The sequence below is a fragment of the Protopterus annectens genome, chromosome 9.part0 (genome assembly GCF_019279795.1).
Source record: "Protopterus annectens isolate FY-2018-M chromosome 9.part0, PAN1.0, whole genome shotgun sequence".
Taxonomy (NCBI): domain Eukaryota; kingdom Metazoa; phylum Chordata; order Ceratodontiformes; family Protopteridae; genus Protopterus; species Protopterus annectens.
In genome coordinates, this window is record NC_056743.1 from 829,025,454 (window position 1) to 829,040,733 (window position 15,280).

At 39.9% G+C, this 15,280-nt stretch overlaps 1 protein-coding gene across 2 annotated transcripts in view; it reads left to right on the plus strand.

Moving 5' to 3' along the window:
* LOC122811573 (ras GTPase-activating protein nGAP-like) overlaps positions 1-14,994 on the plus strand; it is a 580,578-nt gene extending 565,584 nt beyond the window's left edge. For both annotated transcript variants that reach the window (XM_044083499.1, XM_044083500.1), the window contains one exon: positions 13,998-14,994. In XM_044083499.1, the coding sequence (XP_043939434.1) occupies positions 13,998-14,132 (135 nt within the window). In that variant the 3' untranslated portion in view covers positions 14,133-14,994. The remainder of the gene's footprint in view (positions 1-13,997) is intronic.
* The last annotated feature ends 286 nt before the right edge of the window (positions 14,995-15,280 follow it).

Sequence of the window (15,280 nt, forward strand, 5' to 3'; positions counted from 1 at the left end):
GTTTAAAGCCAGCTAAAATGATCTCAGCTGGGAGAAAGTCCGATATGGGAAAAGAGATAGTTGAGACAGACAGGCAGTTAGAATACATGATTGCGACTCCCCCCTCCTCTTTTTGAAAGTCTGTCATGCCTGAGGATATTGCAGCTAGGAGAAAGAATTTCAGAATTAGAAATACTTGGTTTTAACCAGGTTTCACACAAGACAAGTATGTTTGGGTTATGGTGAGTGATCCAAGCATGAAGTGTGTATTTATAGATGAGAGGGTGAGTCATTTTTGGGGAATAGTATTAGTAATGTATGATGGAGAGGTGGAAGAGAGGTGGTAGTGGTACTGAAAGTATTTTGTGGAGAACTGTTAGGTCCTGGGTTGGGGTGGACGTTTCCTGATAGTAACAGATTGGATAATATGAAATTGATTATTGGGGAGATTGGGTGCTTGTGGCGATATTTGTTCTTGTGGTCAACATGCTGTTTAGGTGTAAGGAAGCATTTGAATCTGTGTGGCAATAATGGTGAAGTTAGATAGGGAGGGGGAAATGTGAGTAAAGGTCGATGTGTTGTGGTTTGGAGATAAAGTCAGTATGGGTGAATTGGTGTGTATAACAGTAGTGGTGTGTATAACAGTAGTGCTTTGACAGCATGTGAGGACTGAGAGAAATAGTAATGTAGTTGAAAGGAGAAGGAGAAATGGTATATTAAGAATAGTAGGCATATTAGTAATTAAAGTAGTGTGAGATAGATGAGACTGTTAGTTCAGAGGGTGATGAAAGACTATAGGAATAGTGTAAGAGTGTGAGTACTAAGGGGGTGTGGATTTAAAGAGGTATGGGTGTGTTGTGTTGTATGATTGGCTAGTGAAGTGGGTGGAGGAAGTGTAGCTATCTATAAAGGAAATTGAGTCAGGGGTGAGCAGGAATGGAGGCAGGGTAGGGGAGCGAAGTGAACCCGAGCAATAGCGAGGGCGAACGGAGCGGGCTGCACAAAACCAGATGGAACTAGCCCAGGAAAATCATCCAGGTTAGGCTGCACAAAACCAGATGGAACTAGCCAAGGAAAATCAGCCAGGTTACTTCAGGTATGGTAGTTTGCACCACGTTTACTGTTTGTAAATAACTTCTGTGTCCCTGGGTTTGGTTGCCGTTAGCAAATGTGTAGGTTTTGCTCCAACTGGTTTCCCCACACAAACTTTTTAAGTCACAACCTGCGTGTTTGATTTATTTTAAAAATGCTCAGTGAGACCTAAAAGCAGCTGGCAATTGACTTAGAAGTAATGCTGCCACCTAGTGGTTTATCTTAGAACCAAGTCTACACTGCAGGGGGGGGGGGGGTTGAGCCAGTTGTCCCTGCACTACCTTTACAGCAGATTAAAAGCTTAAGGATATATCCACATTAGCTATGTGGAGTGTTTGTTGCCTATATTAGTAAAAATAATTGATTCTTTCTGATGGTACGTACATTTACTTTTAAAACATTTATTCTCAAATGTTTAGGTTGATGCTTGTCTAAAACTGCTTCAAGTTGCAATTGAGAGGACTTTCTGTGGGTGAAGCTAACTGTGGAAACTTATGTAAGGAAGGAGACAATATTAGAAATATTAGGTGGCTAAAAGTAGTGTACTGGAGTTAGAATGTGAGGAGTTACACAATGCCTATTATACCATGACCCCCCCAAAACATGCACGCTGATTGGCCAGCGTGCACATTGTAAATCAAGTTATACTAATGGAAAAAGGTCCGGTCACCCGGACTTTTTTCCATTAGTATAACTCTACTTTTAAAACACTATCTCACTATGTTAAATGGGTTTAACATAGCGAGACAGCTTTAAAATAAGCAACGGAGATCTCCGTTGCTTATTTTAAAGCTGTCTCGCTATGCTAAACCCATTTAACATAGCGAGACAGGTTTTAAAAAAAGCAATGGAGAAAGCAAGATCTCCGTTGCTTTTTTTACTGTTTCGCTATGTTAAATGGGTTTAACATAGCGAGACAGTTTTAAAATAAGCAATGGACATCTCTGTTGCTTATTTTAAAGCTGTCTCGCTATGTTAAACCCATTTAACATAGCGAAACAGTAAAAAAAAAAAGCAACGGAGATCTTGCTTTCTCCGTTGCTTTTGCCCACAGCTCTGATGCAGTACATCAGAACTGCAGCGGATGCCAGACATCTGCGGTAGGGCAGTAAACAGGCATTATACTATGCCATTATTTAAGAAAAGTAATAGTTTCTTTTCTTAAATAATGTCATATATATAATAACCACTTCTGGGTGTGGTAATGCTGTATTTACCCACGGTTGGCTTCGTTTGGTCCCTCGGGACCAAACCACACCAACCGTGGTTAATCCAGCATTACCCACACCCAGGCGTGGGTTATTGCTATAATAACTTGTAGCTACTATGCAGAGTTTCAGACATTTAACATAAGTGCAATGTTTGGCATTCAGTTAACTTTTCTGTATGGTTGACAGGTAACAACGACAGCATTAATAACTATAGGCGCCGGAAACTGTTAAAGACTGGGGGGGGGGGGCAGAGGGTAACAGGGGCACTTAATGCACTAAAAAGGGTAATATTTTTTATAACTATCTGGCACCACAACATAGGTTCACTTGGAGGACATTTTAAGCTTAGCCAATTCCCTTTTGGTGCTTGAATTAACATTTTCTGATTGGTCTTAGCTATCCCCATGGTTGATAATTGTATATTAGCCCTAGTGAGAACTGTGATCATACCATAGATACTTTAAGGGGGCCGTGTAAGGGATGCAGCATTTAGGAACTGCCTCTATCCATTAGTGGCATGAGAAGAAATCCTGGAGTACATTTTCTATTACCCATCCTTAGATCCAAGTTGCATTTGAATATGGATGGATGAACATTGTTTTATTTTTATGGATAGTCTGTTCCAGAAGAGTGGTAGCCTCTGTGATATATATCCATCTCTCCACAACATTCATTTTAGATACCTGGACTGAGTATTTCTAATGCCATTTGACTTGCTGATGTTCAGTAGGTCCATCTGTATTATGTCAGAGGATGCTTTGTATGCCAGACATGTCACCTCTAAGCACTCTGTAGGATACTGAGTATAGTAAAATCTTTGAGGTGGTCCATGCAATACCAATTGTTTAGGACTTGTATCCTTTTAGTAAGGTATTTCTGAAGGTATTCCAGTTGTTGCATGGGGCTGGACAGATACATGTCAAAGTGGGCATTATACAAAATGATTGACATAATGAGAACTTTGTAAAGGGGGAGAACAACATCTCTAGATCTAGTCACAATCAATTTGTTTATAAGCTGTGCAATATAGAAAGGCTTTCTTATGACTCTGGGCACATGTTGGTCAAAAGTTAGGTCACTGCACACACAAGTTCCCAAATGCCAAACAATTGGATCAGTTCTCAGAAGGCATTGTCATGATTTTGACACCAGTTATTTGGGACAAACCTTCCTGCATGATGGTTAAGTCATTTGGGGATTCAATAACTTCTCCTAGCTTGCAGTCATCTCAAATTTAGCTGGCCAAAGCTCTCTAGTATTTCCTTTTACTTTTTGAGATGTATATGCCAAACAAAGTCTCAGCACTGAACCTGGGGGGCTCCATTGGTGACTGGTCTCTTCCCCTGTTTTGGTCTCCTGCATCCTGTGAGCCAAGTTGGCAATGCAGCTGGTGATGTAAGTGTTTGCTCCTACATTATTCATCTTTTGTACTACACCTGAGTAGGGGATTGTGTCAAAAGGCTTGGCCAAGTCAAGGTAATGTGGTGTGAACTGTTTTACCTTCATCCATTGCTTTGGTAACAAGAGTTTGCCCATGATTTTGAGCCTTTCACACATTCCTCTGGGCTGTTTTCAAACACATTTTTAGGGCCATGTATGCATTCCTTGATTCACCTTCTGGATTGTATTAAATTATATTCCTTGTATAATACAGCACACTTGTTAGACTTAAGTTAGAGCGCATTTTAAACTTCTTGTTTTAACATTTTTCCAGTAGGCAATGAAACAAAAATGCATTAAACAATAATGACAAAACTGCCCTATTCAGAACATTTTCATAATAAAGGTCTACTTTCACACACAATTGCATTTTAAATTTATTGTTTGAACATTTTTCCGGTAGGCAATGAAGCAAAACGCATGCATCGATAATTACAAAACTGCCCTATTCAAAACATTTCCATGATAACAGTTTAGTTCTACACACAATATATAAATACAGAATCACAGTAGAGTGTAAGCCATAGCTTCTTGAACTTATTTTCAGTTTGGGGGGGGGGGGGCAAAAACCAGGGACACATTTTAAACATTGCTTGTATAATTTTGGAAAGTTGCTTGCATAAAATGTTGTGTTACTGCCATGCATTTCACTTCCGAGTCTTGAACCCAGAACCCTGTGCACTACAGTCAGAGCAACATACCACTAAGTTAAACCAGCAGTTTCTTGAAAGACAAGAAGACAAACTTAAATGGCTATCATATCATTTAGTGAATTCAGTTCTCACTTCTCAGCATAGCTCTCAACCTCTTAGCACAAAAATACAGAACAAAGCCAATAATGGGGAAATACAGCCCCAAAATAGGGACACATTTCAAATACTGATTTTATAACCTTAGAAAATTGCTAGAATAAAAGGTTTTGTTTTACTACTCCTGAAAACCAGAAGAACAGAACAAAAATGTGAGACATAAATTCACAAGTGATGGTGGCTAGGGACTTTGTGCTCTTTTTACCTGTACCCAATGTACAGGGCTTGAGCCCGAGTACCTTTAGCCACCAGATATATTCATTCCGTTGAGGGCATTTTCGCATAAACTCAACTCTGACAGGCTGGTAGCCCTGATGAGCTGACGTCATTGTGCATGCGATGACATCAGCTAAAGTGCGGAAAATGATAATTCAAAAATAAAAAAGTAATTTGGAACAGTTGGGAGGTGATCTGCAAAAGTGGGGGGCATCCACTCCCCCCTCGCTCTATGGCTCAGGCGCCCATGTTAATAACTCGTACACAGTGGAGAGCTTTTCAAGAAATGAAAAAAAAGTTTCCTTCATTCAAGCAAAAACATACTGGCTTTTAAATTACTTTCTTATAATATAGTAACAACTTTAGTAGCTATGCAAGTGTTTGCAGGGTTCAGCTGTTACCACACATTATATAATATGGGGTAACACACTCTCTATGCAAGACCAGGAAGTCTAGGGCATATTACTGGAGTAATAGGAGCATGCAAGATATCATTTTAAGGAGATGGAAGGCTGCACTGAGTGAGGGGGTGGACGACAGAACAGAGGACACTTTCTGCCGGCAGCCTTAACTCAAGAATCCCATTCACATCTGCTAATTTATTAAACAGGTATATGCTAGTAGCTAAAACATAGAGGATGCGAATTACATTTATGCACTTATGAAAACAGCAGTCACACACCAGCTATTATCTGACTAAAGCCTGTGTTGCTACATGTAGACAGCTACCAGTAAAACATTGTAAACAAATGTTACAAGTTAATCCAGTTTTATAAAAGCAAGTTTAGAGGCAATATATGTAAATGCAGTACTTACTGGTGTGCACACTCAGCTGGGGACTGTTGGTTCCTTGCTGGGAGGATAGGATTTTAAATATGGTGCCTTGTAGCTAGCCCAAGAAAATGAATCAGCCAGGTTACTTCAGGTATGGTAGTTTGCAGCACTTTTACTGTTTGCAAATAACTTCTGTATCCCTTGGTTTGGTTGTTATTAGCAAATGTGCAGGTTTTGCTCTAATTGGTTTCCCCACTCAAATAAACTTTTTAAGTTGCTTCCAATACGGAGTAACAGTCACAACCTGTTTGTTTGATTTATTTTAAAAATGCTCAGTGAGACCTAAAAGCAGCTGTGATTGATTTAGAAGTAATGCTGCCACCTAGTGCTTAGTGCTTTAGCTTGGAACCAAGTCTACACTGCAGGGGGGGGGGGGGTCGAGCCAGTTGTCCCGAAGTGTGGGACCTGTACAGCAGATTAAAAGCTTAAGGATATAGCCACACACACACACACACACACATATATATATATATATATATATATATATATATATATATATATATATATATATATATATATATATATATATATATATATATACCATCATCATCTTCTTTCAGCTTTTCCTGTTAGGGGTCGCCACAGCGGATCATCTGTTTCCATTTCTTCCTGTCCTCTGCCTCTTGCTCTGTCACACCAACCACCTGCATGTCCTCTCTCACCACATCCATAAACCTTATCTTAGGCCTTCCTCTTTTCCTGTTACCTGGCAGCTTCATCCTTAGCATCTTTTTCCCAATGTACTCAGCATCCCTCCTCAGCACATGTCCAAACTAAAGTAATCTTGCCTCTCTGACTTTGTCTCCAAACCTTCCAACCTGGGCTGACCCTCTAATATACTTATTCCTGATCCTGTCCACCCTCATTACACCCAGTGCAAATCTTAACATCTTTAATTCTGCCACATCCAGCTCTAACTCCTGCCTTTTTGTCTATGCCACTAAATCTAAACCTTGTCATCACAATAAATAAAACATGCTGGAGGGACAGGTTTCTGACTCAGAGACTCCCCAGAATGCCCATACATGTCAAGCAGAGCACCTCTTTGGCACTCTTCAAAAGGAACCTTGATGACTGGATGGGAGAAAGGAAATTCACCCCAGGGATCACGTCAGTCACCCTGGTAGACAGGGGTCCAGGGAAGTAAATAGTGTGGGAAGAAATAGCCAGGGAATTGTTATGGCTAGGCTTGTATAGGCCCTAGGGCCAATAGCCTAGTACCAACCTATGAACCTATGAACCATTGCATCCGTCACTCCCACAGCAGACCTCACCGCTGTCACACTACCCTTGTACATATCCTGTACTACTCTTACATACTTCTCTGACACTCTCAACTTCCTCATACAATACCACAACTCCTCTCTAGGCACCCTGTCATATGCTTTGTCTACAAAAACACAATGCAACTCCTTCTGACCTTCTCTGTACTTCTCCGTCAACACTCTCAGAGCAAACATCGCATCTGTAGTGCTCTTTCCCGGCATGAAACCATACTGCTGATCACTAATCATCACGTCCCTTCTTAACCTAGCTTCCACTACTCTTTCCCATAATTTCATGCTGTGATTGATCAATTTAATCCCTCTGTAGTTATTAAAGCTCTGCACGTCACCCTTATTCTTAAAAATCGGTATCAAAACACACACACACACATATATATATATATATATATATATATATATATATATATATATATATACACATGCACACACACACACACACACACACACACACACACACATATATATATATTATATATATATATATATATATATATATATATATATATATGGATCTAGGATGTTTGCTCGAATGGGCAAACGTCTGAATCCATAACAACCGAACATACTTTAACGAAAGCGCTTTTATCGAAAAAGCGCTTTCATTAAAGCATGTTACAATAAAAAAAACACTGCATTAACGTTTTAGCAGGGGGGCTTCGCTCACCTGCACCCCCCCATGTGGGGGGCTGTGCCCCCCACTCCCCACTTTAATATTCTCCCTCTGAGACTGCACTACAGTGGGGAAAAGGGAATTTTCTCTTATCCGCACAGTAGTACGGCGTCGGCAACAGGCATACTTATGCGAAAGTGCTTCTTCAGTGAAAAGCATGGCCGTTTGGGTTTCGGAGGTTTGCTCATTCGAGCAAATGTCCGAGATCCATATATTTATATATATATATATATATATATATATATATATATATATATATATATATATATACACACACACACAAACACACACATATATATATATATATATATATATATATATATATATTTATATACACACACGCACGTTAAATGATGTTTAAATACGTATTGGCATTGATTCTGTTCATTTGAGAGGCTTCTCTCTTCTTTGATTTATTAAAAGTAGAAGCACCAACATAAAAATAGCTACTATTTTATTCTGTCAGCATTTCTATTTTGCTTTTGTTTGTCCCTGTTCTTTGTCTCCCCTTATAATGAAGAGGACTGGTGGAATTTAATATTAACAGATTTTCTAGATTTTGGCAGAAATAACTTTGGCTGTTTGCTTTCTTTTATTTCCCAGGTATTGAGTGAAAAAATGGTGAAAAACATTGATCTTTATATGATCAAAACACAAAACAATGAAAATATTCCTCACAAAACTTATGTTTTTTGCAGGGTTCATAGGTTCATACTAGGCTATCTGCCCTAGGGCATTTATAAGCCTAGCCAGAGTGTGTGTGGCTTTCACCACCCCTTAGGATGAGAATACTATACCCATTAGTTTGCTGTGCCTCTGTCCAGCAGTGATACAGAGATGACTCCCGAGGTAAACCTACGATCTCCCATCCACTCGTCAAGATTTCTCTTGAACAGAGTCAGTGAGGGGCTCTGCCTGACATGAACTGGGATTCTGTTCCATAGTGTAGGGAGTCTCTGGGTGATGAATCTGTCCCTCCAGCACGTCCTATTTATATCTGTGTTGAGGTTTAAGTCTTTTGCTCTCGTGGCTCTGGTGGATTTGGATTTTTTGAGGTGGAGCATGTCCATTAATTCCGGGTTGGACATGGCCTTGTATGTCAGGCACAGATCACCTCTGAGCAGATGGTATGCGACTGAATAGAGCTGGAGTTTCTTCAGTCGGGCATCGTATGACATATGTTTGAGCCCCTTTATCCTTTTGGTGAGGAACTTTTTGGGTCTTTCCAACTGCTGCAGGTGTCGGGTAAGGTACATTCCGAATGGGGCGTTGTACTCAATCATTGGTCTGATAAGTGAAGAGTACAGGGGTACAATGACCTCTCCTGATCTGGATGTGAATCCCTACATGATCAAGTGGTCAATGTAGAAGGTCTTCCTAACCACTTTGGCAATGTGAGTGTCAAAAGAGAGGTTACTGTCAACTTGGGTCCCCAGGTCCCTGATAACTTCTTCCGTGTTTAATGGATTACCACCTATGTGGTAATTAGGGGTTACCTTGTTTTTCCCAAAGGGTATGACTATACATTTTTTGGCATTTAGCTTAAGGCCATGGCTCTGGCACCAGTTATCCATTTCTATGAGACCCCTCTGGAGGATGTCTGTGTCTGATGGAGTGTCAGTTATGGTGCCCAGTTTGCAGTCATCTGCAAATTTTGTCAGCCACAATCCCCCTATGTTTGCCTGCACTTCAGAAAAATAAATGCCGAACTCCACACACCACTCTGAGATCATTCCATAGTGGGGAAAGGCATTATTCTCTGATCCCCACTGTTTGGGATCTCACCCAAAATGCCAGCAGAAGTGATCACATGAATTTCGTTCACTTCTGCTGGTGGGAAAAAAGTTTGATATTACGAATGGATGCTTTCAGCATACATATCTATAGCTACTTCTATCTCTCTCTCTCTCTCTATATATATATATATATATATATATATATATATATATATATATATATATTCATGACAGCTGATCAAGACGTCAAGGTATCGATTGTCAACATATCGAGCACAACTTGTTGATCAGTAGCCAATTGGAAAAAGCCCCTCTGCGCCCAAATGGTGGTGCTGCACCCCCACACTCCCTACTAATTATATATACCAACTCTGAATTCCCAGTCCCCAGTGTGCCATGATGATGCAGAAAATAACTATCCTGGCACTTAAGTCCAGTAAGCAGAGACTCTTGTTTAGGTCTTCTTTGTACATTAAGTGACCAATGAGGTTTTGTTAGTTTAAAAAATTCAATTTTCTAAAGTAATGTATCTTGAGGTTGTAATTTATTTATTTATTTATTTATTGCATTTGATTACCGGGGTAGTCCACTGGGCCAGAAGAGCCCATTTTAAGTGGCAGCCCAGGGAGAAAAGCTCCACGTTTAACACATATAGACAAGAAATATGTTACAATGATACAGGATATATAATACAACAGCATCAGCAAGTACAACAACATTATGATTACATACGTTGGATTGTTATCAGAGGTAAAACTGGAGACGAACGTTATGATTATTTACAGTAGATTGGTAACAGAAGGTGGAATGGAGACAGACTGTGAGGAAACTAGCATATGGTCATGGAATGAAACTATGAAATAAAGGTAAATTAAATATTGAGTGAGATGTGTAGCAGGGAAGAAGGAAAGCCGTGTGGTAATGTAGGTATTCCAGGCTCAGAGAGGAAAAATGAGTAGGGGGTGGTTGAGAGAAAGGGAGATTTGAGTGGTTATAGAGAGAAGAGGAGAAAGATAGTGAGAGGGTCAAGTTATGCAGTTCTAGTAGAGGTGCGAGTGCATAACCACTGTGAGGAGAGGTAAAGTTTAAGTTATTTTTTTAAAGTTAGAGGCGTTAGACATGGCTCTGAGTGGAGGGGGGAGGTCATTCCATAGTTTAGAAACAGTAACAGAGTAAAGCATTTGACTGGCAGAGAGTTTAGGTTTGTCAGTATTTAACAGCATTTTGTTCTCTGACCTGAGGTGACAATTAGGATGGTAGATGGTCAGTATACTAGTGAGAGATGGGCAGGCAGCTGGGAGGTAAATAAGTTTATGGGCAATAGTAAGTTGTAGGTATATTAGGTGATGAGGGAGTTCAAGCCAGTCTAGTTGCTGCAGTGTGGTGCAGTGGTGGGTGGAGAATTTGGCATTTATAGCAAATTTGGCAATTTTATTGTAACATGAGTTGAGTTTGTTTTTTAGAGAGGACTGGATGTTGGTGAGGATGGGGGCACCATATAAAAGAGTTTGACGCAGAAATCATGAAGTGAGAGCTTTTCTTGCAGTGGAATTTAAAAAGTAGTTTTGCCTCTAGAGGGCTCCTAGTTTTTTTTGGGTTTTTCTGATATTATTGTGAATATGAAGGTCAAAGGTAAGGTTGTCATCAATGATAACACCTAGCAGTTTTGTACTGGGAACAACTTCATTGATGGTGTTATTGTGGGAATGGACAGAGACTTCAGATCTATTGACTGGGCTACATTTACTTGAATGAATATTAAGAGTTTGGTTTTATTAGGGTTAAGGGCGAGATGGTTTTGTGACATCCAGGATTCAGTTGAGGTGAAGGCTTCTTGGGTAAGTTGTTGCAGTAGAGATGCAGATTTAGAAGAGCAGATAATAGTGGAGTCATCTGTGTATTGAATTACAGAGCAGTGGGAGAGAGAGGTGTGGAAGTCATTGATGAATATACTGAAAAAAGGGGACCCAGTATAGACCACTGGGGTACCCCAGTACTGGTGTTGATAAAAGGGGAGAAGCATTGCTGCCAAATAGTAGACTGTTTCCTATTGGTTAGATAGTCAGTAAACCATTGAAGTGTAGGGAGAGATGCTCAGTTTGGATAGTTTGGGGGTGGGAGACGGTGTCACATGCTTTTGACAGATCAAGAAAGAGTGCAGAGACGAAGGAACCAGAGTCTCGAGCTCTGTTAACTGTGTCCAGGAAGGAGACAAGGGCAGTGTCAGTGCTGTGTCCTGGACTAAAGCCATGCTGGGTGGGGGAAAGCAATTGTTGTGTCATCGAGTGATTAAGGAGCTGAGTCTGAATGCGCTTTTCAAGTATTTTAGAGATGGGTGAGAGTATGGCAATAGGCTGGAAGTTTGAGACGTCTGAGTTATTACCTCCTTTATGGAGTGGAAGGACATATGCTTTTTTCTAGATATCTGGCATGCAGGATTCCTGAATGGATCTGTTGATGAGGATACTGATGGGGTATGTTATGGTGGAGGCTGATAGTTGTAAGAATTCAGCAGGTAGGTTGTCAAGGGTGTTGGTGCAAGATTTCAGTTTATGATTTTTATGGTTGAGGTAGGTATAGGGGAGAGAGAGGAAGTGGGTATTGAAGCAGATGAGGTTTGTGGTATAGTAGTGCGAGGTAGGTTAGTGTTTAGTGGTGGGAAGGTAGAAGTAAGTTTAGTAATAGTGTCTATGAAATAGGAGTTAAAGAGACAGGCTATGTCTGGAGAGGTTTTTTTCAGAGTTTGGGGATGGATTGTGATTAGTTCCTGGATGGAGAAGGGAGTTGATTGCTCCCCAAAATTTCTTGGGGTTGTGACTATGTTGGTTTTGGTGAGTTTGGAAGTATTCTTTTTTGTTTTTGGTTACTAACCGTTTGGCCTGGTTACAAAGTTGTTTGTAAAGTGTCAGGTTGGAGGAAGTCTTATTCTTTTGCCAGGTTTTCCAGGCGTTGTCCCTAGAGGACATCATTTTCTTAATGGACTCTGTTAGCCATCTAGCATGATTAATCTTGACTCTTTTTAGCAGTAGAGGGGCTAGAGTATTTAGCATCCTTAGAAATGTTGAGATGAAAGTTTCTACAGCTTCATTAAGAGGGAGAGATTTTAATGGAGTCCAGTTAGTGTTGTGCAATATGTCATTAAAGGTGGTAGGGGAGAAGTGGGTTAGATCTCGAGTGTATCTATATTGGTGTATGTTTGGTAGTATCAAGGGCTTCCGTATTGTGAAAGTTGGTGAGTGGTCACTTATACTATCTGGGAGTGTACCAGATGTAGGGAAGATTTTAGGGTCAGAGACTATGATCCAATCCAGAATTGAGCCTTTGCTATTTCTTTTATCAGGTCTAGAAATATCAGAGATAAGCTGAGTATAGGTATGAAGGTTGATGCCTATGGAGAGGTTACTATTGGAGATTTCTGACCAGTTAATGTTGACATCGCCTAGCATGATTGTTTCATTTTTTATATTTTTTGAGGACCAGGCAAGGATATCCTCAAGTATTGGAAAATTGTTGCCTGGGGGAATATATATGACTATAATGCAGAGGTTTTTCCTGGTTGTTTAGTTGTAGAATGGAAATTAGTAGCTCTGCAGTGGAGAAGGTAGGAATGGGCTTAGAGTATGGAATCACTGTGAAGGTGCCAGGGTATAATAGGGCAAATGCCTCCTCCTTTTTCATGGTGTCTATCTGTTCTTTGACAGGAATAGTGTGGGGGAAGACATTTTGTATCCTTTATATCTGGTTTTAGTCAGGTCTCGGTAATGGTTGTAAAGTCTGGTTTGTAATGACTTAGCCATACATGCAGATGGGGAATTTTGTTTCTTATACTTTGAGTATTGATGGTGGTGAAATATAGAGATTTTCTAAGGTTAGGGGCTTGTTGAGATGATTGAGAAGGGCTGGGGTTAGGGTGAATATCACCACTCTGGGGGAGTGTAGGATTGAATGGTTGAAATTTTGGATGGAGAATCCTTTTCAGGTCACATAAATGAATTTGGAGTTGGGTTGATAGGAAGAGTGTTTTGTACAGAGAGGATTGTCAGTTTTGTTTCTAAAATTGAGTCAGTGGCATAAAGACTAGACCAGATTGCAGAGTAGCTGGCGAGAGTGGTAAATTATATAGATGTTGATAATGTGGGTTTGTGGGGTGTACAAGCTGGATGAGGAGAGGAGGGGGTTAGAAGGAGGGAGAAGGAAATGACAAGTATTAGGAGAACAATTTTGTGCATGCTGGACATGGTGTAGGCAGTAGAATATAATAGGCGAGTTTGTGAGGTGAGGGGAGTAGGGTTAGTGGAACTGGTGTGAGAAATCCAGAAAGGGCAGTAGTATAGAGGTGATAGTGCTTAGGCAAGGGTAGGATGGCTGAGGTAAAGTTAGGTAAATGAAGGTGAAATAGAGTGTGAAGAGATGTAGGTATAAGAGATGGGGTTAAATATATTGAGTATAGAGAGGGAAGGAGGTGCTAATTGTTAGGGAAGCTGAAAGGAAAACAAAGGGCTGGACTAATTGGTGATAGGATGATTGTAAAGTGGTTGCAGGGGTGCAGGGATTTCAAGAGTACAATGTAATTATCATCTGTTGGACTTCACAATCATACATGAACTAGTTGGTGTGCAGTAGTTCCTTTCTACATGTTGGAATGCATTGAAGTTTGACCGTGATAATTATAAATAATACAAAATGGCAGTAGACATTGTAATCATTTATTTTCTGTGTTACAGGATACTCGTCTTTCAGAGATCATCAGTGTTATAAACAAGATACAAGAGAATCAGGGTAAACAAGCCAGCCAAAATGGGACTTGTTTCAACATCCAGGAACATACAATAGAAAACGGAGAAGGTGGAATTGAATAGATTCAGCAGCTCTTACAGCAAATAACACAAACTGACTTCTTCACTTTGGATACATGCACTGTTCTACAGCTCTTGCAGGGACTATTATAACTATGAGCAGTTCTTAATTATTTTCAAATACCAAGTTTGTTTAAAGTTATAGACAGTTCCAAGAAAGAAAAAAGAATACATACCTAGTACAGGAGTGATTGTACTTTACAAGTGAATTTCGAACTAATACGCTATTAACTTCGGACATCCAAAATATGAATCTTGTCTACCAGTGACTAGACCTCCTTACAGGGTCTAACAGATGTCCTCACAAAGATTTCAAGTGATAAAGCTAGGAACCTGACCCAACAGCCATGCTGTCATAAAGTTTTAATGTAATTTTAATTCTATGAATAGCTAGCTGCTAGTGAATAACAATTTTAAGCACAACCACACAGAACTGATATGCTAGCTGATTCAGTTGCAGAGGTGAAGGACAGGAAAATCTTTCACCCATTTCCTGCTGGCTGTTATTGTTTCTGCTGTGAGCATTCCATTCCCGTAGAGATTGAGGAACAGACTAACTATTGCAATGACCTCTACCTTCTGGAAGGAATTGACTCACAACCATGTTGTACACGGATTGCTTTCATGAGAAAAGGCTGAGGGGAAGTGGGTTTAAGAGAACAAATCCTGTAGCATGCACATCTGTTGTGTAGCACATTTTGTTCTTATACCCAAGAAACGTGAGGAAATCTCAATTCCAGTTGTTTTGATAGTTTAATAAAAACGTTTCTTGTTTATGAAAAGGCAGGAATTGAATAATTTATGTAATACTGCGTAGGTTATATGATATGTAGCAATATATATGAAATATGTTTATGTTAATATAGTTTGATTACTTTTATACGAATGTAAATTTGCCTATGTCACAAGTGATAATTCAATAAAGGTGTTTGAAAAAAAAATGTGGGGAGAGAGAGAGAGGGAGAGAGAGAGAGAGAGAGAGAATGAAAAAGGTTTCACATGCAACATTAGGACTGATCTATTCCTTGTGGTTACTTGTCTTTAATCATATTCGTACTCTCCAAGCCATTGAAGCACCGATAACTCCCAGGGAATTAGGTCTTCATGGTAAAGGAGAAGGTCAAGAAATAAAGTGAGATACTCAGCTGAAA